Source organism: Arvicola amphibius, chromosome 2, assembly GCF_903992535.2.
Source record: "Arvicola amphibius chromosome 2, mArvAmp1.2, whole genome shotgun sequence".
In the NCBI taxonomy this organism is placed as follows: Eukaryota; Metazoa; Chordata; class Mammalia; order Rodentia; family Cricetidae; genus Arvicola; species Arvicola amphibius.
This window is the reverse complement of record NC_052048.2, coordinates 104835418-104861693: the sequence shown is the minus strand read 5'-3', so window position 1 is coordinate 104861693 and position 26276 is coordinate 104835418. Positions and strand designations below refer to the sequence as shown.

Genomic DNA, 26276 nt, shown 5'->3' with positions numbered 1-26276 from the left:
ATGTTACACTAGAGACAACACCCTGTAAAGTCACTGTGTCTATTAGCAGCACAGCAAAAGGACTTGACCAAGGGTACCAAGTGTGTCTTCACAGTTCCTCCAAGATTAAAACCTTCCATCTTGAAGGGAAACTTAAGACATAAGAGGCATCTAAGGGGAAGGAGAATACTACAGGGCAGTTTGTGAAGGCCGGAAGTAAATAACTCAAAAGAGCTTCAGGAAGTCCCCCAAACTGACCAGACTCACTAGGCTTCTTCCTCAAGACTATATATATAAACAATAACACTTGAGAAAAGATGCTCAGACAGTCCCAGCCACCTGGAAGAAGCAAATACCAGCCAAACAGCCTCAAAGCAGCAGAGATCAGTCAAGCCAGCTAGAAAAGTCAAAAATCGTTGAGCTGCTTAGATGAGACTCAGACAACTGGGCCAGCTGAAAAGGATGCTCTCCACCCTGTTAAGCTGTCTGCAGGCTGTGCGGCATGCTCCAGTTCCCTACTTTAGTGAGTTGTCACCATGCTTGGGTGGGCATTGGGATGCAGTTGACTTTGATTTATTTCTGTTCACCCATAATCCTGTAAATAACCCCAATAAAACATACTGGCCTACAAGTTGGACTTTGGTGATATCTGTATTTTGGTCTGCATTTACAGCTATATGCAAGGTACATATGGCTTTGTAATCTAAGAAAAGACACAGCTGTATGCAGAGTGCCCATATTGGCTCATGACCACTGTGACCTTGGCAGTGTATACTGCATTCATACGACTATAACGTCAGTACATTCAAAACTGTATGCAAGGCTCACATACTGACTCACTAGCACTGTAACCTCGGAGCGCACTCAGAGCTGTGTGCATCACACGCCCTGATTCACTTTCAGTGCCCAGGTATTCATGTCCACATTCGCAGAGGCCAGTACCTGGGAGCTCTGGACACTGTAACCTCAAAGTCCTATTCTCCTAAAGAAAGCAGTCTGACCACCAAACCATATGTGCTAGGCCAAATGGGATGGATACTATAGATCTTAAAAAGGAAGGCAGAGCTGGAAAAATGGTTCAGTTCCTAGAAGCAACATAAAGCAAAATTGGGCATGGTGCTAGGAAGGTGGGTCCATGAAGCTTCCTGGCCAGCCAGCCAAGCCTACTTGATGATTTCCAGGGTAGTGAGAAACTCAGTCTTAAACAAAACAACAACAACCCAAAATTCCAAACAACAACCCAAAATTCCAAACAACAATCCAAAATTCCAAACCAGAATGATGCCAGACATTGTTCTCTGGTTTATAGATGTACAGCCACCCATATACAAATATACATATGCACGTTCACACAAGCATGCTCATATATACAGATCCAAATAGCTAGGCATGGTGGTGCACACCTTCATGCCAGCACTGGAGAAGAGGGCTGAAAGTTCAAGGTCAGGCTAGGCTAGAAAGACCCAGTCTCTAAAAGCAAAGATAAGCGAAAGAGGAAATTAAATAGCACAGAGAGGCACAAAGCCCCAGGGGCTGTTGCAGCTACGCAAAGACAAGAGTCTGATGGCGCAAAAGGATGCTCACCTTGTACAATGATGAAGGCCGTGGCATGGATGCTGTCCACACTGTTGGACGCAAAGCACGTGTACTCCCCACTGTCGCTCTGGTCAACATTCTGTATATACAGCCCTCCAGAGGGAGTGATATTTACTCGAGGGTCAACCGGCAAGGGTGTCCGGTCACCTCTGGTCCAGGTGATCTGCGGCAGAGGGTGGCCGGTGGCGCTGCACTCCAAAGTGACGCTCTCGCCTACCAGCACCTCTGTGTTCTGCGGCTGGATTACAAAAGTGGGTCGGGCTGTCACAAACAGAAATTGTCAATTAATTTCTTAGAGCTTCGCAAGCTTTCTACTTGGCATTTTTGATGTCCAGGCTGTCCATTTGCCCTAACGGCTTCCAAAATAAGCACAACCAACATTTAATTACATAATGTTTTGTTGTCTTGCCAACATAAATATGCAGACGGAGCCGAGGAAATGGCACCATAGGCAATGAGACACTCGCCATGTGAACACAGGGGCCTCGGTTTAAATGCCCAGCACACACAAGCTCAGATGTGGTAGGATCTATCATCGTAGCGTGCATCAGGCAAGATGAGAATCAGAAGTGGGATCCTTAGAAGCTAGAGGACCAGCTAGTTTGTCGTACGTAGTGGTGACCAACAAGAGACCCTGCTTCAAACACGGTACAAGGTATGCGTGGATCAACAGCTAAGGTTGCCCTCTCACCCCCACACTGGATCACACATGGGTCCACAGGGGAAAAAAGTGCAGAAAATAAAATGGTGCCCACACTTGGGTCAACCAAAGGCAGGCAACCTGTGGACAGTGGTCACTATGGAAGAGCTGTATTTTTTCCTCCCAGACAGACCCTAAATTCTCTGAAGAAACTTTACTTCTGTGATGGAGGAGGGTCATCTGTCTATGTGTTACTTTCATTGGTTAATAAAGAAACTGCCTTGGCCCTTTGATAAGATAGAAAATTAGGTAGGCGGAGTAGACAGAACAGAATTGTGGGAGAAAGAAAGCAGAGTCAGGCAGATGCCTCAGGCAGATGCCATAGCTCTCCTCTCCAAGACAGATACAGGTTAAGAATCTTCATGGTAAGCCACCACCTCGTGGTGCTACACAGATTATTAGAAATGGGTTAGTCAAGATGTGAGAGTTAGCCAATAAGAGGCTACAGATAATGGGACACGCAGTGTTTAAATGAACACAGTTTCCGTGTAATTATTTCGGGTAAAGCTAGCCAGGTGGCGGGAAGCAGCCCACCGTTCCTACTACACTTCTGTTTATTATAAATACCCTGGTAACCTGGTTAAAACTTTGTGGTTATGATTATTGGCACAAGAAATTGCAGGGTAAATTTAAACCATATAAAAATATCCCTTGCATCACAGAAAGAAAAATGCAAATAGTGTCAACTCTAAATCTAGTGGGGGGAATCTACACCTTTGCTAGTATGTCTGCTAGGAAGGTTTTCACACAGTGGGACTGCAGCAGACATTGGCAGTCTACCTGGAGAGAGGTAGTCATGGGATATAAGAGCAGAAGCTGCATACATCCTTGTGTGGGAAGCTACCCTTCTTGAAACTCAAACTACACAAAATTTCTTAAGTCTGTATTAAGACATATGTACAGGTATCTTTTATTGTTTTTTTAACTCCTGTGTTATTTCTTTTGGGTCCACAACTCTTATCCATAAACATGGAATCCAAAGGAAAAAAACACTCCAAAAACTGTTTTTGCAAAATTTGACATAAGTAGCAGGAGGCATTTCTAGTTTCTGTTGAGACTCTATATACAGCTTTCCTTGTGGGCATTAGATCATCCTAGGCTATAAGTTAGTAAATAGATTATGTTCTATGCTGTTTTTCTTTAAAGTAAAACAAAACAAAAAATGAAAACAAACAGGCCGGGCGGTGGTGGCGCACGCCTTTAATCCCAGCACTGGGGAGGCAGAGGCAGGCGGGATCTCTGAATTCGAGGCCAGCCTGGTCTACAAGAGCTAGTTCCAGGAAAGGCTCTAGAAACTACAGGGAAACCCTGTCTCTAAAAACAAAAAAAAGAAAAGAAAAGAAAACAAGCAAACAAAAACGATCCCAAAGAGATTGTGACCCATAGGTTGAGAACTGCTGGGTTATGGTGTTCCAGTGTCTGGCTCCACAGTTAACACAGGCCAAGGACTGGGCCTGTGTAGCAGAGGTGTAAAGGCCACAGCTGTGCTTCCTCTGGTTTGGACAGACTTTTTACACTTTAAATATTATATTCAAGCACCTTCAGCATTGGTATGCTAAATAAAAATCAGTATTTTAAAGTTTACTTTGAATAATTAAAGCCCTTGGCAAACAGAGGCCTTAGTGCCCCAAAGCATGCATTTGATGTGGCTGTGCAGGGACCTGCAGTGAGGCACGGCAGCCTCTCCGGGTTCCATGGCCATGTCTTACCTGTGGTAGTAACTCAGAGCAGGGCAGCCATGGGTCTGAGGCAGGTTAGAATGACCTATATGACCTACGTTTCAGGAATCCTGTGAGTCACTTGGCATGGGAACTTTACCATTGCAGACTTCATTGAGTTGGAGTGCAAAGAAAGGAGCAAGAAGGTGGTTAGGGTGACCGTCACATGCGACATACTCACTCACCTGGAGACCCCAAGTACCTGAGGGTCACTTCGTGGGTTTTTGCCTCGCCAGCCACATTTTTTGCCATGCACTGGTAGACGCCCTCATCTGCCTCCTGCGTGTTCTGGATCATCAGCGTGCCATCATCCAGTAAGTTTAAGCGTGAATCTGCCTTCATGCTCAGCTCATTACTATGGAGACAGAAACCGGTGTGCTCACAACTCAAGCAGATATTGTACCCCCCCCCCCAGGGGTCAGTCCTACAGTGGGCTCTAAAGCTCTGGAAAGCAGGTGACACATGCCAGGCCCAGAGAACAAGAGCGACGGCCTTCCAGATATGTCCCCGTCAGCAACTGTGATTTAGCAGTCAGGTCTAGGAAAGTACACGTATGTGTTCATGATTACATGCCCAGTCTAAATGCTTGAATGTGGTACTAATTCCAAACAAGAAAAACATTAACCTAGTGGAGAATGCAAATAAAATATTTCCCTTATTTTTGTAATTTTTTTAAACGTAGAAACATAGTTTTATATAATTAAAAGCAAGAAGCTAGTTATTACTCCCATACCTATAATCTTAGTACTTGAGAGGTAGAGACAGAAGGATCAGAACTTCAAGGTCCTCCTCCACTCCACAGCAAGTTAGAGCCCAACCTGAAATGCATGAAATTCTGCCTCCAACAAGCAAAACCACCTCCAGGGCTCCTCTCTTAGCTCCTTCATCTGGGCATGCTTCTGACTCGGTCTCCTTGGAGGCAACAACCCCCGGGTGCATGTGGGTCAGCAGCAAGAATGCCAGGGAACCTCTGTCAGTGAGCAGCAAGCAGAGCTGGCACCAGAGCCAGCACCAGAGGGCAGGCCTTGCCATGTTTAGTTTTGTATTTTTAACTTAAGCATCATGTCTTCCATTTACAAACTAAAGGTATGAAGGGCTTGAGCCATACCGATGCGCCTCCCCAGTCTAACACAACGGTACGGCACAATTGTCTATATTCTGTCAATTATATTTTAAATAAACACTGGTTGGCCAGTAGCCAGGCAGGAAGTATAGGCAGGACAACCAGATAGGAAGTAGAGGTGGGTAAATGAGAACAGGAGAATTCTGGGAAGAGGGAAGCTACCTCTGGAGTCCTGTCCAGACACAGAAGAAGCAAGATGTGATCTGCCCCACTGAAAAAGGTATTGAGTCATGTGGCTAACACAGATAAGAATAATGGGCTAATGTAAGTTATAAGAGTTAATAAGAAACCTGAGCTAATGAGCCAATCAGTTTATAACTAATGTAGACCTCTGTGTGATTTTCTTTGGGACATAACGACTGTGGGAACCGGGCAGGGCAGAAAACTCTGTCAACATTCTAACACTTTAGAAACCCTCCTGGAGTCTGCCCTGGATTTGCACTCCCATCAGCCCAGAACCACCTAAGACATGGAGGTTTTTAAAGGATGAATGTCTCTCACATTTCTCCCCTGTACAGCTTGGATCCAAGATCAATGTGACCAACTCAAAACCTGGCACAATTCTGTGGTCCTCAGGACTCTGTTGCACCTTTCCACTGTGCCCCCGAATGCTCTCAAACGTTGAGGGGTCCACTCTCCTATTGCTTTGTCTGTCAACAAAACTTTACCTAAGAGAGGTTCCTGTTGGCTGTGGAATCTGGGTCTCTGCTGGAACAAGGATAACTTGACAGTCAGTGTCTGAACCTTCTGTTCCTGAGCACGGCTAGTGATGTTCTCAAGGAGGCCTCTCTGCTTCCCAAAGGCTGGACACAGCCAGTGAGTTTGGCATGAACACACTGCGAGCCAGACCATGAGTGCAATCCTCACTCTTGGCACAAATAAATATGAGGCAATTACATGAGGCTTTTGTGTTCAGGATTTCCCTCTAAGGATTTCACCTTCAAAATCTAAGTTTAAAAATGCTTCATGTCACCACAGACAAGTCCTATCCCTAGGCATATTGACCTTATTCTAGACTCGGTCTGTCCTACATCATAATCATTAGTGCCTGCTCCAACCCCTCTCCCCTACTCTCTGCCTGTTCCCCTCCCACACTGAACCCAACACCCAGCTCTCAGATCCAGCTGGAGGTATGCTCCCACATCTGGGCCCAAGTGCCAGCATGCAGACAACCTCTTCTGCCGTCCATGAACAACTGCTACAAGGTGAGAGGCAGTTACAGCCATGCTTGCAGAATGAAGTGAAGCTCATTTACTCAGGACAAGGCTCGGGAAGCCCAAGAGGGGCTGTGTAGACTCCTCATAGCCTGCAAACTCAGGTCTCAAAGAAGAAATGGACTAATGACATCAACTGCCTCTAACCCCAGGAAGTCCATCATCATGGCTCAGGTCCAAAACCTTGCTAACTCTTGAAACACTAGAGGCCTGGGCATGAATAAACATACAACATTTCCCCAGCTCCCACTTGATGGGGTAAGAAAGTTCCAGAATGCTGCCAGGTCAGTGATAGACCAGGGGAAAGAGACCTGTAGCCTACAAGGAATGAGTCCCAGTGGGGAGAAAGGCCTTCTCCCAGTAACTCAGGCTCAAAAGTGTCTTCCAGGCAGCTGCTATGTGGAAGAGGGAAGGTATGGAATCTTTTCTTCCTTTCCCTCTCCCTACATAGAAGGGGAAGGTGTCTGTCAATGATGGGGAGCCCTATGGGAGTACATGGGCTCCTGATATGGCCCCCAGGGCTTCAGGGACATTTCTGCTCTACATACAACTCACTTGTTTCGAAGCCAGATGATCTCAGGTTTGGGGTTGCCCTCAGCCCTGCAGGTAAAGTACACTGTGTTCCCTGATGTGACATCTGCGTCCTGTGGCTCTGATGTGATCCGGGGCCGTTCTACATGCAAGAAATGAACACCATGGAGAAACATGAGGCTCACACAGATGGGAACCCAAATCATAATCCTCATGGCCAGGTGATACTGCAAGGCCCAAATACACATCTCAACACAGACACTCCTGCAAAAATGATACTCTGCCTTTCCCAAATTTCAGTCTTCTATGACAGAAGACAAGTCAGTCCATCCGCAATATCTGGGGTAAATCTGGACTCCTGGGGTCATACTGGTCCTTCAGCAGGGATTCCAGGACCCACTCACCACAGTTCAGCTCTTCTGGAGTGATGGTCGCCACAGAGCGTCCTTGGATGCGTCTCGGATACTCACAGGTGGCTGCTGCCTGCGCATTCCCAGACTGGGCGTAGGTCTTCAGCAGATCTGCCAACCACAGTATTTCACAGTCACAGTGAAGTGCATTTGAGTCCAATCGCCTAGGGAAAGAAGCCATGAAGATATCCAGGAGTTAAGGAGACTTTGACCCATCCTAGGTAGATCAACCGCCAGGTTCTGGAGCCTCAAGGGATGCCAAAGATGATGAGCATTTGGGCGTTGATCATGCAAAGAATTAGTTTTCATAGGAAAGAATCAAAAGGGCTGAGAGAGATGGTAATGGTCAAGTATCTACAGAAAAGCCTGAGAGTCTAAAGCCCTGAGAAGTAGTGAAGAAGTAAAGTCAACCACTGACCAAACAGTTAGCTTCAAACCCAGGAATGGGTTCTGGATTTAAACCAGTAGGAGAACATTTGCCAGCCATGCTGGAAGCCCTAGGTTCAATCCAAACACAGCAAAAGCAAAGCAAACAAACAAAACACACGACAAGCATGAGTTAGACAAGTCACAGACTTTCCTGAGAGTCAGTGACAGGTCACAACAATACTCCAGAATAGTTTATATCTATGGGAGCATCGAACAGCAGAGTTCTATCTCATGGCTGAGGCAGCTCCAGGTTAACAGCACTGTGGTGACAAGCTCTGCCTCTGTAGCTGAGCTGGCAGGATCCCTCACTGTGAAAATTGTTCCACACAAAGGCAAGGCCTTTGGGGTTCAGGTGGGGACCTGATAGGCCATGAGACACACAGTCTGAATATTATCAGATGTAAAGAGGCAAGCCATTCCCACCCTAAGAGGGACAGGAACTAGCTGGGGAGCATGATCAATCAGGGGATTGAATTCTGGATAAAACCACTATGAGGTACACACTCCACAACCTGGTACCCTGGGACAAGACAAATGCTTATTTCACATTTGTCCAGGGCATTAGTTCAGAGGAGACAGGGACCCAGAACTGGTACTACTCCACAAATCAATATCCCCTGGCAGAAATATGGCAAACAAGATGTACCACCCCAAGCTCAGGTAAGAAATGGGCACTGGGTTGGACAAGAGCCGTCGCTTACTGGGATACCCAGTCTGCAATCCACTTCTGAATAGCAAGACCCTACAGTCAAAACAGGACCAATGGGTGAGTCTGGATGGGCAATTCAGCACGGCACACGTGCCCAGTCTACCCCAGCCATCTGAGTGAGCTAGAAGAAGGTCACATACCATCTTGACTGCTCCTTGGAAGTGGGCCTTTCAGTGAGGGCAAAGGGCAACTATTATGAACTTAGCCTTGATCTCCAAATATAGGACGTTCATGTTTGAGCAGTGCAGAGCCATCCAGATAAGGAATGTGTTGGGTTAGAAGGGCTGGCATTCCTCTAAAAGAGCAGCTGTACATGGGGAAATCCATCTGCAAGCTACTGGTCACCCCATTCTTTGCCTTGGGCCCTCCTGACATATATGTGGCAACGTCTTCCTCTCCACTTATCCACCAGAGATAAGAGTTTTCGTCCTATCTTCCTACCCTGAACGTGGATTCACTTTGCCTGGTAATTTCTTTTCTGAAGAAAGAGGTTTTGAGTCATGGACAATAACACAACAGCTTACTCAGAGATGAAGTCATAAGCACTGGAGCCCATTAGAGACACTGAACAGTTCAGTAACACCTTAACTGGGCAAGTGCTCTACAGAGACCACAGGACAACAATCAAGGTTGTTAAAAAATTCCATGAATACTAAAATACCTTGATTCTATTATCATAATAAGTATGCAAAGCTGATTTCAGGAGGCCTTAAAAGAAAACCGAGTAGGCACCAGTGTGTTTACTCAGGTAAACGAACTTCAAGAAAAGGAACTGGAAGCCTACACATGAGGATGCTTCCAATCTGTCATCCTCACCAATAAAATATGTACCTTGCAATTAAAACTTAATCAAGGCAATTTAAACGTCATTTTAAACACTGTCTCAAGATCCTTATTAGCGGACCAGCCTGCTGGTACACGTGAGTCATCTGCCCGCCTCTTCACACGGAAATAGACTCAACAGGCCCACCTTCCCGGCATTTAGATGTCTCTGAAGACTTTTCTGAAGCTGGAGATTCTTTGGCCAGACCAGAGAACGATCCAGATGAATGAACTAAGAGAGAGGGCACCCCCCAGACACTGCAGGCAGCAGACACCCAAAAGCACACTTACAGCCTTTTCATGGACTCCAAGTGGCTGAATGTCCCAGGAACCAAGTGTGTGATACGGTTGTTGTGTAAAAATCTGTGGAAAGAGAAAACAGAACAAAGCTAAATGAGAAACAAACAAATACACGAAACTTCCTAAGCATGCAAAAAAGGAGTCCAAGAGGTCACATGTCTCATCGATTGTGTTTGCTTAGTATGAGTGAATTTGATAGGCATGTGCTTCAGGTCAGGAAATAACTGGACCTCTTTCCTATTTTATTACCAGGCCCAGATGCCTACTTCTGATTAATAGCCAAGAGATCAATTTTAGACCAAGGAGTTTCAAGCAAACGTTGACCGCTCCGGCAGCATGAGATGGGCCCCGACTACAAATTAAAGAGAGAAGCTTAACTCACAATCTCTCCAGCTTCGGCAGGTGCTGGAAGGATTCTGGGTCCAGAGTTTCTATCTGATTGAAGTGTAGGTACCTGGGGGATTGAAGAAGCGGCACAATGTGAATGACCTACCGAACTTTACAACCCAGATTTTTGGCTCCGACATTTTTTCCACACATCCACAGGTCACTAGGTATTGCCCCGTGCTCTGTACAGGTGTGGAGACAGGAAGACACAGGTGAGAGCAGGCAGGCTGTCTTATAGTCGCTTAACCCACAGGTGATACCTCAGGACTTAGCAAGCCCTGGGTCTCCATGAACCCACGTGGTCGGGATAGTGGCCCAGCCACTTCACATCAATCTATAAAAGACCCAGCAACAGGTAACAAGGAAGAACCAAAAGCAGCCTAGCAGACAGAACCCCTGACCATGGTCGTGCATGGGACTTCTGCACTCTAAGTGGCCAATGCTTCCATGTGACACTTAGAACACAGTAGTTATAGAAACAGGCACCCAGGCAAGAGATGAGATGACTTGGTGAACTTCCCTGGGGTTCTTGGTCATACAGGATACCCAGAGTCCATACTCCTTTCTATTTAAGATGTCTCCTTAGTTCAAACAATTTACAATTCCATTCTCCCGAATGCTAGTTCACTCATTTTGAAAGCTGGTGGGACTTTTTTCGCTCAGTAAAACATTGGTCATCTTTCCTACCCAAGACTTCATTGGCCTAGAGAAAAGCCTTCATGCAGGTAGCCATGGTAACAGACACTTCTGTTCAACCAAGGGCCAGAGATAGAAACAAGCAGCGGAGCCAACACGCAGCCTAGTTCACCACAACTCCACATAAAGCCTTGTTCTCCAAACTCATTTTTATTAGCTCCGAGATTAGCATGACTTCTGGGTTCCCAGACGAGTTTCTTCCCCTGGCCACTCCCCAGGCATAACTAACCCAGAGCCTCCTAAACTCTGGGGGCCACAGTCTACAGTCTGCCTCTCCTTCCTTGGGCACACAGCACCATGGCCCCCTGACCCTCCTCGAGTGCAGGAGTGTACCCCTCACTCCCATGTGACAATGTGTTTGTAAGACAAGAAAGAGAAAGAACATTGAGGTCAGTGATATCTCCAGCACTGAATCTGATGCAAGAATACCAAAGGAGGCAGGACCAAAGAGAAATCCTCAGTCCCCATCATGTGTGCCTGGTGTGTGCTAGGAAGCTGTGACCAGTTCCTTACAGTCCCCACGCCCCGGGGGCTCTCACGAACTGCCAACACTGGGGAGCTGCTGGGGGGTCTCTGGTTGAACCTGTGAGTCCTGAGCTAAGCTGGAAGAACAGGCAGGAACAAAAGTGGGATATTTGAGACTCCCAGGGCAGGTAGCACGGTTTGTGTTCAAAGCCCTTTATCCTGTGTGAAGTGTGGACAGGTGGGCCTCAGACATCCTGCCCTAAGAAGCACCAGGGACAGTGGTTTTCAGAGTTTGCAAACCTCTGGACTGCTGGGGCTCCAGGTAGAATCTGGGCACCATCAGCCTTCACGGAACGCCTGAGAAAATGGAGGGCAGGGAGTGACTCCTCGTGGAAATGGAGCACCATTGCTGACTCAGTGTGTGGCACTGAGAGGATGATGAGGGTCCCCTGAGGACCGATTTGAAAATGCACAGCGGATCCCAGCACCGTCCCAGGGCTCTCCACTCAGGCTTTCCCAGCCTCAGGGTTCCCACTGTCCCTGCTGAGTGACTAGGGCCTGCAACTTCTGCAGGCGAGGGAAGAAAGTCTGAGGTAGAGCCAGCAGGCACTCTCTTCCCAGTGGCAGACTCCACACAGACCTCACACAGTGCCTGGCCACGCCTGCAAGGGGTCTTTTGTCCCCAAGTCCACTATGGCACTCAGTTCTCAGAAAGAAAGCTGAACCCCAGCAGCAGCAACCTGCCTCCCCTAGTGTGGGGTTTTCTAAAACCCCTGCTGTCTCAGGATGCGGCTCCCTGTCACCAGAAAGCCTCACTGGCTACTTCATGAGAGCCACTCAAACCCTCTTGCTCTTTATTCCCCCTGGCTGGGCTCTGTCACTGGACTCGCTGCCAGCTTAGTACCAGGATGACATCGTGAAAACAGAATGTGCCCCTTTGTAAACTGTAAACGCCCATATCAGCCAAGTCTCCAGATTTCCAAGAGTTTTTGCAATGAACCTAGATTCATTGTTTCATCTGTCTGAAGAAATTTATCCAAGGCCTTACAAATAACCTCTTCTGAACACGTGGGTGCCCCTCCCTAGGCTCCCAGATCTGTCTACTGACTAAGGTCCTATGTGGATAGAGGTGTACCACGCGGGCTGCTGCAGCACATGGCCCTGCCTGCTGCTTCCCCAATCCAGGTGCACCGGTCCTCCAGGAAAACACGGGAACAGGCACAGGACTAGAGAGCAAGGCTACTCCGTCAGTACATTTAACAGCTGTTTTCCGTCCATGAAATTGTAAAGCCAAGATAGCCTAAAATCCCACAAGGATTGCCTCAGCTTACTGAGTGGAAGGTGGCTAGCCAGACACATAAACCAGAAAATCCTTCGCAACTTTACTGGAACCTCATGCAGATAAAAACAAAACAAAACAAAACAAAAAGCACAATGACTTATTTTATAACAAAGTGCAAGTTCATATATGGCTAAGGAAACAGAGGGCATTTTGGCACACTCAGCACCTACAAAGGCATGTGTTCTCCAAAAGAATGGCACCATGGCCGAAACCGCACATGGCTCTGAACACAGACCTGTCTTCTGCTGGACACTCCTACCACAACAGAATCTAGCTTGGGCTTGTTTGCATGTCTGTGTTTCCACCACCATGTGAATACCGAATTTCTTACTGTTAGACAGGAAAGCAAGTTATGTTCCTGTTCCTGTAAATGGCGAACCCAGGGCCAGGCTCTGGTGCAGAGATGAAACACAGCAATGTCTGCTCTCAGGTGGGCGCAGGGTAGCAAGGTGGGTGAGAAACGCCCACTGCTGCTTCTCCTCATCATGCACATCCTCCCTGCACCCCGGGAAGTACAGACATGCACCATGCAATCAGTCATCTGTCCCTAGGGGAGGCAGGAAGGCAGATGGCAGGGAGGGGACACTTACAGTTGCTCTAGAGAGGCAAGTCCCTTAAATGCTTGCCTGTCAATTGACTGGATCTCATTCTTGTACAAATAGCTGAAACAAGAAACATGGAGGAGTATTAGCATACACATGAGCGCTCACCTCCAGGGGGGGGAAGAACTGAGCGGACACAAGGAAAACAGTTTAAAATCAATGACTGCAGGAGGGCACAAACAAGACATTCCGCTGCGGGTACCAGGCCACTCTCAATAGTCAACTTCTCTTACACTTCAAGGATCAAGAGCAAGGGGGTCCACAGATTCTCCTATGTGTCTACTGAGGTCCTGACATCTGCTTCCAAGCCTGGGAAGATAAAATGATTTCTCTACACATGTACAAGGCACTGACTGTAAGATCACAGCCAGCGCTTTCAACGAAATAGAAACACCAGCACAGCTCTGGAAAAACAGGGTGTCTTGAATTCCTCTCCCACCCAGAGCCCACTCTTCTATACAGCAGATGACTCCTTCCTAAGAGTCATGTGTGCTACAGAGTCTGTTTGGATTGGCCTATAATTTAAGAAGGGACTTTATATTTCTAGATGGTCGAAATTAAGACAAACAATTGTATTCATGCTAACAGGAGCATTGTGTTACATTCCTAACTCAGGGTCTTTCAACAATCCATGGGAGCAGGATACAATTATCCTCCCATAGGTTCCTTTGCCTTTGTTCTGCATGAAGGGTGACCTGATCCTCTGCAGAGAAACCCAACCTGACTCAGCATAGGCAAGGATTGCCACTGTGAAGTGCCACAGTTCCCGAAGGAGCCACCCAGCATGTGTGCTGGAGCTACCTCAGTGTGACATCTCAACATGTGGACAAGCCAGGCCTGCACTGTCCCTTAGCACCCACCCTGGTGGCTCTGGAGGGCACTATGAGTTAGAAATGATTCCCCTGGCCTCCAGGATTGGTGGGTCTGCTGCGTCCTTTTTTATAAATTGTTTGTCCTCATTTGTGACTCAAGCAGAAGTCAAGTCAAAGGCAAACTCCCTACCAGGAGAAACTTACACTTCAAGCTGATGGCTCAGTATCTACTATTACTACTATGTTCAGATAGTTTCCATAAACACACATCAAGGGTGTGTGTGTGTGCGTGCGTGCATGCGTGTGTGTGTGTGTTGTATGATGAAATTAAAAAGGATATCATGGAAGCAGAGAATGGGACCTTAAGGGAGGTGGGAAGCAGAGGGGGTAATGAATTTCGGTAAGGACAGAGCAGAAGTTGGGGTTGAGGGAGGGGGAAGCCAGTGGGAGAGAAGGCACACTGAGGGCAATGGCGTCTAGGAACAAATGAGAAAGCGTCATGACACCTGTGTATGAAGACACCATAATAAAACCCAGCCCTTTGTGAGCTAACATTAGTAAACATAGAAAATAAAAACTAAAAAATATGAATAGCAACAAACAAAAAGATATGTGAGAAAAGGGAAATAAAATTAAAAACAGACAGCATTCTTTGCCTTAATTCTTGGGGTACGACATGTCCAGGACCCACTTCATGGGACTGGTCCTTCTCAAAGGGTCTCACCCCTTCCTTCCATGAGAATAACTAAAGTGGCCCCCAAAGAACCATAAACATTAGCACAACCACCCAGGACCTGCCTGTCCCCAGCATCTACAACAAAAGCCTGTCAGGAACTGGTCCTCCAGGCTCTTTGAAACCATGCACCTATAGTAAAAACTCAACCTTTCTGTGCCCCAATTTCTTGAATGGACAGAATCGCTGAGCTAAATAACTATGCACAAGGGTTTTAGGAACTTCCTGGTACATGTCCACTTCTTAGGCCTGAGTTACCACAGCCTCCTGTGTCCACTTCTTAGAGCAAAATACCAAAAAATGTTGACTTCTTCTAATGCAGAGAGACGGAGTCCTTCTGAGGCGTGTGTAAATAATTCAATCCAACTAATATATATGAATGTGTGTGTTTATAAAGACGCTAGTGGTACTGGGGGTACAGCTCAAAGGTAGAGGGGCAAATCTCTGGATTCCATGCCCAGTACCACAAAACAAGACATTTAAAAACAAAAAGACACTGGAGCACAATACATTTCCTTAAGAATAAAAAAAAAGTTGATGTTCTAATAATTCATTGTAATTTCTGATTTTACGCCTGATCCTTGTACCGTGCACTCTGTCTCAAGCTCCCATCTCATCACTGGGGAATCAAGAAATGAAGCAGGTGGCCAGTGCCTGAAGAGAAGTAATGGCAGTCCAGAAAATAAGGACTATGCAAAGTTAAAAAAAAAATTAACCAAATATCCACAAGGCTGAAATAATAAAACTTTAGACATAAACATTTTCCTTTTTAAAAATATTTATTTATTTATTTTATGTGAGTTGGTGTACGCCTTGTGTGAGGGTGTCAGAATCCCTCGAACTGGAGTTATAGACATTTGTGAGCTGCCCTGTGGGTTCTGGGACTTGAACCTGGGTCCTCTAGATGAGCGGCCAGTGTTCTTAACTGCTGAACCATCTCTTCAGCCCCTAAACATATTCTTAAACATGTAAAATACTATTATTATAGTGATGTTCAATGTGCTCTCCCAATGTGATCCTAGGGAACTGGAGGATGAAGCCAGCAGGGACCTGCACAAAGCAAACTGCAGGAGGCATTAGGCTTCAGTCTTGGCAGCCTGTCTCCCTATGTGACCTGGTGTAACCGTCTCTATGGAGACCTCCTGTCCTGACCCCACTCTAAGCTAGGGGAAGGAGAGAAGCCAGAGTATGGCTGTTTGGAAGGGAAGCAGCCAAAGGGTAAGGCCAGCGCATTGTGGAAGACAGTACCCCAAACTTCCTGAGACTGTGTGTATTCTCAGAAGGAAAAATAAAATGAAACATAAAACCGTTAAAATACAGGTGCATGCACAGCAATGCTGGCAACAGCTGACTCCACTTTCCAGGAAATCAATCCTCCCTGGTAGAACTGGGACGGCAACAGCGAGGAGGTCAACGGCAAAGGTCGGGAGCAGAAGCCTGCCATCCTGGCTGCAAGCATCAGCCCCGGGAGTGTCTATGCCAGAGGAGCCGGGGGCAGGGTTTGCAAACAACACTGGCACCGAGGAAAATGTGTTCCAGTAAACAGAGCTGTAGGGAGGTCCACTGGCAGCTCCGGTCAAAACCCATTTCCAGTACACATCAACTCTGAGAAAAAAAACTACTCGGTTTGTAAGAAAATCAGCTCAAATTCAAGGTGTTTCCATGCATTATGGTATGGATTTCACTGACAAAATGGCTCACCTTGGGAAGTCAGCTAAGGTCCTAAAAGAATCATTCTTATTCTGGGCACAACCCATAGGACACCATGTTTTCCTCAATCCTTCCCATTTACACTAAGCACCTAGGCAGGGTACTAAGCTGGTACAAGACAGGATATTCCTCTGTGACCTCAGGCTCACCTTAAACTTGAGGGGGTCCTCAAGTGGTAGACTCATAAACAACACGCCTGGCTTTTAAACATGTTTTTAAAAGAGTCACGATTCTCTAAACTTCAGAGCTGACTTCAACAAGTAAGAGATGATCCGAACCATAAAAGTAAATATTCAAATAAAAAAAACACTTCACTAGATAGAAACCAAAAGAGGCAAAAATCAGAACGATGAAAACATTACCGGAAGTTAGTGACACTCCAGAGAAATCAGCACTTCACAGCCAGAACCCACCTCCAGCTGGAAAAGCAGCTGAGACCTCATTCGCTACTGCATGCGTTTCTCTGTGCTCATAGTGCTCATACCCCAGGAGGTTGTGTGTGCACTGCCCCGCCCACCCCGGAAAGTCATAGCACCCGGCCCACAAAGGCCGTACATATGTGCGTGGCTGTCACTTATACAGACGAAAACATGTTGTAGAATCTCACTCACCTAAAACTGAAACCATGTGGGATGGTGTCGTTACAGTAACCCACAAACAGGACAAGCCTTGCTTCTAAGTTTAAATACTCTAAAGACAGACAGCACATTTGCAGGGCTGAAAGCCGCCCCACAACTTACAGGTATTTTAAGTTCTCCAGGTCCTCAAAGGCACCACTGGGAATCCTCTTGATCTGGTTATTGTTGAGAAGCCTGTGGAAGAAAATGCCAAGAGATGTTTGTAAAACAATCAAAAACGTTTCCAAATTATACTAGGGAAAACGATTTCTGTAGCCTTGAAAGGGTCAGAAAATGATGAAATATAGACCTTACTGCCAGTGGTCATTGAATCCCAGCTCAGGAACCAGCTTGAGTTACTATGGTTACCAGATTACCTCTCTCTGCCATGGTCATATACATTAAAGAGGTAAACTCTATCTGCTAAACACTGGAGGATGCATCTTTCCACAACCACTTTTCCGTGTCTCTGATCTGGCAGGACTAAGGGCTCTTTTACCACACTGAATAGGATGTTTGTCTCTGAGGTCTGCCATTCTTCCACAATGAGGAGCTGTGCAGAGCCACCTCCCTCTCACTCTGCCCTTCAGGACCTGGTTCCTTATTTGCATACCCCTAGGATCAAAGCTCTATGGTGTAACTCAGTGGCTCCAAAGCCTTGTCTACGGCCAGGCTGAGCACAGGAGATGACTGTCCTCCTCAGTCATACAGGGGAGAGATGAATGCAAGCACCTGCCTGCAAGGCCAACCCAGGCAGCCAAGGGAGGTGTGAAGTGGGAGTGAGTCCCACTGAGGCCAACCCAGGTAGCTGAGGGAGGTGTGAAGTAGGAGTGAGTCCCACTGAGGCCAACCCAGACAGCCAAGGGAGGTGTGAAGTAGGAGTGAGCCCCACTGAGGCCAACCCAGGCAGCCAAGGGAGGTGTGAAGTAGGAGTGAGTCCCACTGAGGCCAACCCAGGCAGCCAAGGGAGGTGTGAAGTGGGAGTGAGTCCCACTGAGGCCAACCCAGGTAGCTGAGGGAGGTGTGAAGTAGGAGTGAGTCCCACTGAGGCCAACCCAGGCAGCCAAGGGAGGTGTGAAGTAGGAGTGAGCCCCACTGAGACCAACCCAGGCAGCCAAGGGAGGTGTGAAGTAGGAGTGAGTCCCACTGAGAAAACCCAGGTAGCTGAGGTAGGTATGAGGTAGGAGTGAGTCCCTCTGAGAAAACCCAGGAAGCAGAGGGAGGTGTGAAGTGGGAGTTAGTCCTGCTGAGGCAACATAGGCAGCTGAGGGAGGTGTGAAGTGGGAGTGAGTCCTACAAGAAGTCTAGGTGTGTTGGTCTACATGCAAAAGGCAAATAGGTCTCCACTATCCTGGCTTTTTACCATTCATCCCCTCCAGCTGTGGCAATCAGAGGATGGTCATAGCACTGACATTTGCCTACAGGTACATAGTACAACCATCTTTCTTTTTTCTCTCTCTAGCTACCAACTAGATCTTCTCACTTACAGTGTGTTCAAGTTCCTCAGTCTCCTGAATGCCCCAGGCTGGATCTCTCTGATTCTGTTGAACCGAAGATCCCTGCGAAGAGATAGGAGATGTATTTTAATCAATCAATTAACTAATTAACTTTAATTAATTAATGCATAGCTGCTCTCCTTAAACAGATTACTTCAAGATAAAAAGACATTTTAAAAATCACATAGGCCACAATCTCTGGGTGAACTCTCTCGTTGTAGGAAGATTTTACTTTCCGAGTGAAGGAACAACATTACACACAAGAAATCTGTTTAACTGGTAAGTGTGGGTAGATTAAAACAAACAAACAAACAAATGACAGAAATAAATGCCTTACACATTCCATCCTTGGCCAAGCCCACTGAACATTCTACTTCCAGAAAGCCTCGGGACAACACACAGGTAGATCTATGTAGATCCAAGGTGTCACGCCTGCTGTGAGCACAGAAACCTTCAGCATTTGCCAGCAAGGGCAGGCGCCGAAAAACCTGAGGGGCAGTGTTATCTCCATGATTTAACTGGCTAACTCAAAGTGCTAAGTCATCTCAACAGGGGAATTGGGAAAGAGCCAGCCTGTACAGAAACTGCAGGCTAGTGTTCCCAAACAGGTAGATAAGAAGAGTTCGACTTATATGTAAGTATTAAAACAGGTCCTCATTTTCCTTGGGGAGGGGCGCATATATAGGCAGCAGCATGGGGGACTAGAGAGCACAAAAGAACTGATTTTGGACTGATCAAGCAACACAAGGGCTCTAAACCTGATGGAGCTGAGCTCAGAGCGAGTATGGAAAAATTTGGAGCACTCACACACCACGGCGCAAGCCCATAGACAGGACAGCCAGGTCAAAGGCCTTCGGGCAGCTAGGCCTTGACAATGTGTAGACACCCCTCTCAAAAAGCTCATCACTAGCTTGAGCTGAAAAGTCAATTTATAGGCTAGTGAGGTAGCACAAGGAAAAAGGCACTCACCACCCACCCTGAAAACCAAAGTCTGTTCACTGAGACCCACATGGTGGAGGGGGAAAAGTGACTCCCACAAGTTACCTCTAACTTTCACACATGCACAGTGGTGTACACACACACACACACACACACACACACACACGCACGCACACACACCTGTAAAAAAAAACCTAAATTTACACATGTGGATGTCATTGAGTAATAAACAGAAGCCCACATTTTTAACAGGTCATTTCAATAGGGATTTTGTTGTAGGTTAAACTGTGTTTGCCCAGAATTCACGCATGTAAATCCTAACCCCAGTGCCTGGGGTCTGGCTGTGTATGAAGATGCAGCCTTCCATAGAAGATCAAGTTAAAACATAGGTCCTAAACGAAGCGGTGGTGGCGCACGCCCTTAATCCCAGCACTCGGGAGGCAGAGGCAGGCGGATCTCTGAGTTCAAGGCCAGCCTGGTCTACAAGAGCTAGTTCCAGGACAGGCTCTAGAAACTACAGGGAAACCCTGTCTCAAAAAACCAAAAAAAAAAAAAAAAAAAAAAAAAAAAAAAAAAAAAAAAAAAAACTAGTTAAAACATAGGTCCTAGTCTGACATAACTGGTATCCTTACAAGAGATATACAAGGATGGGGGACAGCTAGTGAAGGTCACAAGTCTACTGGAAAGGAAGAGGTCATGAGGTAAGGGAGGGGGTTCCCTGATGAGCGGTTCAGTCTCCACTTACAGCTGTGCACATCTGGCTAAGCCACGCTGTGAGACCTGGGACAGAACAGGAATCACGGGACGACTCACAGCTAGAGTAATGAGAAGTCATTTCTCATTACTATCCTCCCACCTGAAATGTTCACTGTCTCTTAAGGATCTAATTATTTTGAGCAGATTCAACAGATGCCAGTGACCTATAGAATCAGTTCCACTTCGTAGTTCAAAAGGAGACTTCACAAAATGCATCTGGGTCACCAAAGTGAACTGTTTGGCTGAGGAACCAGCAAAGGGATGTGGTTGGTCCTTCTTGCTATGGTCAAGTTCTCCAGGTGAAGGGTAAGTCAAGGTCGCTTGAGCAGCCCAGCTTCATTCCAGTCCAAACCACGCCCTCTTACATTCTCTAAGATTTTATGGTGGGTCCTGCTCTTGCCCTCGCCAGTCCTTGGTACTGACATAGATGTTTTTATTTAAGTGAGATTTTACCTCACACTGCATCCAGCAGGACATGAGGAGAGTCGAGAGAGGGGGTGGGTCACAGGTGAAAGATCTGTGGAAGAGTTGGAGCCAAACGGATCAACTGTTGCTAAGATATGAAATCTGGTTAGCCAGGCTTTAGGGTGATCTCAGACATGGGGCAGAGGCTCTGACCAGACCCAAATGTCAGACACATGATATATTCCGGACAGTGTGCCACACATAAATACTTAGAGACAGAAAACACGCTCAGCGTGGGAACCAGTCGCACTACCGCGAGCTCATCAAATTCCATCTCAAAGGACAATGCGCATGAATCTCTCGGAAGCTAAACAGCAGCTAAGGAGGGCCAAAGGGTTGGTCAGTTGAGATGAAGTCTAAGCAGGATAAAGAGAAAGCTACAAAAGGCACCGCCCCCAGTCTAGAGTTGGGGCCACCAATCCTCTGGTCCTAGGGACAAACGCTGACTGTGAGCACTCAGCGAGGGCTGTGGTGCAACTTCACACCAGTGAGCACAGACTGGAATCTGAGTGCTTGACAACCTGAGGGGGACAGTCGCCTGTTGAGTTGCTTCTTGCATTTTAATGTGTCTTCACCTCAGTCACCATGCATTTCTGCTAGAAAGAGCTGGGACAAGTTCAGAAGGCGATTTCACAAGTTGTATGTACCTAAGCAGCCAAGGACTGCCCATCTCAGGCTGAGGCTAAGAGGGTAGCGCATCCCCTCTGAAACCAAAGGTGGCGTGCAGGTGGGGGCTCTTAAATAACCAACTGAAACCTTAATGAACCAAAGCAAAACTTCAGAACTGGGAAAGGGTAGCTGAGATGAAAAGCTCACTCCGCATACCTTGCAACATACTTAATATTGCAGATGCGGGACTGTGAAAGCCTAGCTGAACGCTGGAGGCTACCCGACTGGAAAGACAGATTTCTATCCCTACACACGTGTATGCTTTTCTGTCTGATGACTGCAGCACAGGAAGAGGTGAAACGGGCACGGTTAAGGGGAGGGGGGCAGAGTGACAATCCAGTCTACATGTCCACACCTCGCAAAGACACTGGAACAGCTTCAGACACTCTCATCTTGCAGGGGAAAGAGAAGGACAAATGGCAGAGTTCTATGCTTCAACTCAGAGATGTGGTGTGGCCTTGGGATATCACAAGAGGAACCAAATGCCCTTTCAAGGATGAGCCGCAAGTTCATGGCCCTGCAGGCGCCGCATGACAGGGCTTCATTTCTCCTGAATGATGGCCTTTTTAGGGAGCCACAGGGAAGGCTGTCCCTTTACAAGGTTCCTGCAAGGCCCTCAGTCAGCAGGGGTGGCAGCATCAGAGGTAGTGGCTGAGGCGGCATTTGCCAACTTTTAGATGGGAATTCTGGTTCACACCTGAGAGCACAAAACAGGAACTTCGGGAGAGAGCAGAAGTGTGTGTTTTAGCAAACTCTCCAGGGGAAGCAAGGCAAGGCTCAAAAACAGCACCCTTCAGTTGCTAGGGAGGTCACAGCACACATATGAATTTGTACATGTGTGTACGTGTATGATACACAAATGGTATTTATACATGTTTACTGGTTGGTGTGTGCATACAGCAGCAGCAACAGGACCCTCTTTTCCAGCCCCTAATCTATTTATCACTGCTGTGACGTTTAAGTGTGAATAGACCAACCCTTTGACGTCTGCACATATCTTAGGAAACAGACCCTAGAGAACTGGAGTGTGTGATCCTCTGCCCTCTTCATCATAGATTTAGGACGATTCGGTTGGCCCTGTAGTTCTTATTTTTAAAATCATAATAGTCCTACGAAAACCTCTAACCAGAAAATAAAAAAAAAAAACCACTGCCCCGAACTTTACAAACTAAAAAGTACTTCAAAGTCTCTTTCTTGGCTCTGAGCTCTCTCTCCTTCACTGGGCCAGTGGTCAGGGAGTCACGGCTCCCCACCCCCTTGCTAATGACTAGGCCATCTGGCGCCCACCCTCATGGTTCGGAAAAAAACACTTCCCCAGCAAATAATGAATGTCTCAAACTTCCTCCATGGAGTTGGCATGAAGTAAGAGTGGAGGTGGATTCTAGAAAGTTCTGGAAAGATCATAAACAGAATGATTACTTAAAAACACCTGAGTGTGAACCCCAGAGAGAGTAAATATGTTTGTTGTGTTGCCACCAGGGCCCGAACCTCAGAAAACCCCTCACAGCAGCTCTCCATGGTGAAGAGCACCCGTTTGTTTTGTTTCCTAAACCCTGAACACAGGGTCATAATTACCAACAGAGGTGAGACCAAGGACATGCCGTGAAGGATGCAGACCCAACACTCATCCTGAGTATCACCTGCCCCCCACAGAGCTCAGAGATTCGCCCAGTGACAGCACAGCCTGGGTGTCTATCTCTCTGTTAGGCAGGTTTGACACTTGAGTACCCCCAGAATGCACGGGCGAATACCGAAAGGCTCCCCAGAAGGTGATTTGGGAGCAAGATCATGGCTTTCCTCACAGTCCCTGTTTGGCTATAGTGGTAACCAAGGTTTCCTTCTGGAGAAGTGGCCCTGGGAGATTAGGCTAAGGAATTAAAAGGTGGGCTGGGGGAAGTAGATGGAGAGGGGATAAAAGTCAGGCCAGAGGAAACTCCCTCCATGGCAAGTAAGAGCTCTGAAACTCGAAACCGCCTAGAGTCTGCCATTTTGTACACGGCACAAGAAATGCACTGGGCAGGAATCAGGCTTAGCTGTGAGCACAGACTCATGCTGGGGAAGGTTCTGACACTTTGCTAGACCCTTCCAGACCCTCCTGTCCCGACAGCACCTTTTCTCCTCTTCCCCAGGTTACAGCACTGCCATTCTGACCTAGCACAGCACTCTCAGGTGCAGAGCATCTTTAATAAGGGTAAAAAAATGAAACACATTTCCCACTCCAGCTCAGCATCCAAACACAGGGAAAGAGAGTCCTGTTCTGTTTAAAGGGCTAGCAAGGAGTTTCATGGTTTGTCTCACTTTTAATGTTTGCTTATTTCTTCCATCATTCCAAAATCTCAATGCAAATATAAAACCTACTAGAAGAGCAAAACCAAATGCTTGGAAAGAAATAATCTAGCTCAGATTTATATTATATATCAAAGCTGTAATTTATTCATCTAGTGAGATGATTCGGCATGTAAAGGAGCTTGCTGCCATGCTTACTAGCAAGCCTGACACAACCCAAGTTTCCCCAGCCCCACATGTTAGAAGGGGAGAACCAACCCACAAGTTACCCTCGGACTTCCATAAGCATACTATGGCATACAAGCACACACATACAAGTGCACACATGCCCAAGCAAAATCAATAAATGTTAATACAAATGTTTAGAAGTCATAATTCATGAAAGAAACATAGAATAATAAAAACAAGGTGCAAGATTTTTCTGTTGGATTGTTGTTGTTGTTATTGCTGTTGCTTTGGTATTTGGGGTTGTATGTGAGTGTATGCACACATGTATATGCAAGTGCACATGTGTAGAGGCTGGGGTGACAGGGACGTACACGGCCACAACCAGCGCAGGTGCCAAGGATCTAAACTTAGGTCCTCAAGCTTACACGGCAACTACCCTTACCCACTAAGCCATTTTCAGAGTCCAAAATCCAAGTTTAAATCTTTCTCTGGGAAATTTGCCTTAGAATCCCCTCCACAATACCCGAAGAGGCAAAATCTACTCCATGGTGCTGACCTTAAGCAGAAGGAATTAACTATAAACAAAAAGGTAGCATTTAAGGATTACATACAAAGTTTACTTACTGCAATCCTCAATAATACTACTTCTACAATAATACTGGATTTTTTTCCTGTTAAAAGTGTCATGCGTTTTCATTTACTTTGAAATTTAAATATTGAGAATGATTTGGTCAACAAATTAAAAATAGTAAGTGCCTTCTGTTCGGTCTGAGAGCCAAAACTACTACTCTATTGCTCACAGATGAGGAAGGCTGTCAGTGTGTAGGTTACTTCTCAGGCATGACGGCCACACAGCCCGCACCTCACTGGCGGTTTTGAAGTTCAGTACTTGGTGCTCATGTCTACTAGCAAGAACCTGTGAACACCCCACGGATAAGGCTTCCCCGAGCTGAGCTGAATGTATGCGTACTTGCTGCAATTTTATTGCTACTTTCTCTTTACCCTCTGGGGTTTTCAAAAGTTCATTTACAGATTACAAAAGACATCTGAGATCTCTGGTATCTCAGCGTCAAAAATGACCGAGTACCAGGGCAGTTAACCTTGCGCCTCTGCTCTCCAGGCACAGAACTTGAGTGTGGGTGTGCTCCCCACTGGTGAATGTTAACTTGATAAACACTCCGCCCAGGAATGTAGACTCACGGGCACTCACCTGAAGGAGTGACGGCTCCTCTCCTTTGTACATCAAGTATTTTAAATGCGTTCTAGTTTTTAAAGTCAGAATCATGGCAGGACAGGTTCAAGCCCTTTCCCCTAGCGCGGCCCTGAGTACACTTGTGCCAGCCCCCCACACACTAGCACCTCACAGTGAAATGCTGAACGGCTACTTAACGGCGGCTGAAGGAGAGGGGGAAAAGGAATCCTAAAGCTAGACCTTGTGTCTTTCAGCAATATTTGGCTGCACTAAAAGAATTTCTACCCCCATGCTTATGAGTGTATACTCATTAGTGAAAAAGAAAAGAAAAGCTAAAACCCGGCACTTTGATAGTTAAAGACAGCATCATTCCCCATAGGAACACAGCAATCAGTCCCTTTGCGTCTGCTAGGATGTCTTTTGGCACAGCCTTACACAACACACTTACTTTTTGAATGACTGCAACCGAAGACCTTTGTTCCATACACCACACCACTCACATTACAAGCAGATCACCGTAGGACCGCAGATGCCTGTGAAGAAGGCTACTTCAGTCTACTGATGGGAGGAGGACTAACCGCAGGAATGAAGGATGCTGATGTGGAGGAAAGCACATAAGAGCTGTGTGCAGAGGGAACTGTGGAGCACCCCTTTCTTTTCTCAGCTACTGGGGACTGCTGATCCCTGCTGAGGATGGAGGTGCACAGCTTGAGGTGTTAGTAGTGAAAGGGGCTTCAAGGAATCAAAGCATCGTTTTTCTACAAAAACCACTGACCCACTGCAGCTGATAGGGAATTCCTGGGGTATAAACTAGCCAAGTGTTTGCCCAGGGTTGGAATGACACTTGTGGGAACAGAGAACAGGGGAGAGGAGGGGAAGGGGAAGGAGAGGGAGAGGCAAGGCAGGGCAGGGCTGATGTGTGCTTTAAAAAAATGCAGTTCTTAAGGAGAGTCCAGAGTCTGAGGGAAAGCATGGTCCTGAACTGCGTGAATGAAGCAGGAGGCTAGAACTCTGCAGGCTGATCCAGCAGCTCTTAGAAGCCTTGCTACCGCCACCTGCCCACCTGCCCACCTGCCTACCTGCCCTGAAGCTTAATGGCCATAGCCATTCCCAACCTCTCCATTATGGAACTCTGTGTGTGTGTGTGTGTGTGCATGCGTGCATGCGTGCGTGCGTGTGTGTGTGTGTGTGTGTGTGTGTGTGTGTGTGTGTCTGGGTGTACACATGGAAAGGTCTGGGGACAACTTTGTAGATCAAATCTGGGTCTCCTAGACATGTCCTAGCAGTTTTGAATACATAGCCGTCAGTGTCCTTTCTGAGCTCACTAACTGGTGTTTGAGGGGAATACAGGGCATTTTCTGATGGGAATGATGTATTCATCGCCAATGATCTGTGGAGGTCTTGCATAGG

At 46.8% G+C, this 26276-nt stretch overlaps 1 protein-coding gene across 2 annotated transcripts in view; it reads right to left on the bottom strand.

Moving 5' to 3' along the window:
• The window catches only part of Pxdn (peroxidasin), a 78639-nt gene that overhangs the window by 26241 nt on the left and 26122 nt on the right, over positions 1 to 26276 (bottom strand). The window contains exons 2-10 of one of the 2 annotated variants that reach the window (XM_038320473.1): positions 18383 to 18454; positions 17019 to 17090; positions 13012 to 13083; positions 9914 to 9985; positions 9523 to 9594; positions 7266 to 7435; positions 6886 to 7003; positions 4179 to 4348; positions 1564 to 1836 (exon numbers count right to left, since the gene is read on the bottom strand). In XM_038320473.1, the coding sequence (XP_038176401.1) occupies positions 1564 to 1836; positions 4179 to 4348; positions 6886 to 7003; positions 7266 to 7435; positions 9523 to 9594; positions 9914 to 9985; positions 13012 to 13083; positions 17019 to 17090; positions 18383 to 18454 (1091 nt within the window). The remainder of the gene's footprint in view (positions 1 to 1563; positions 1837 to 4178; positions 4349 to 6885; positions 7004 to 7265; positions 7436 to 9522; positions 9595 to 9913; positions 9986 to 13011; positions 13084 to 17018; positions 17091 to 18382; positions 18455 to 26276) is intronic. The other variant, XM_038320474.1, reaches the window with a different exon arrangement.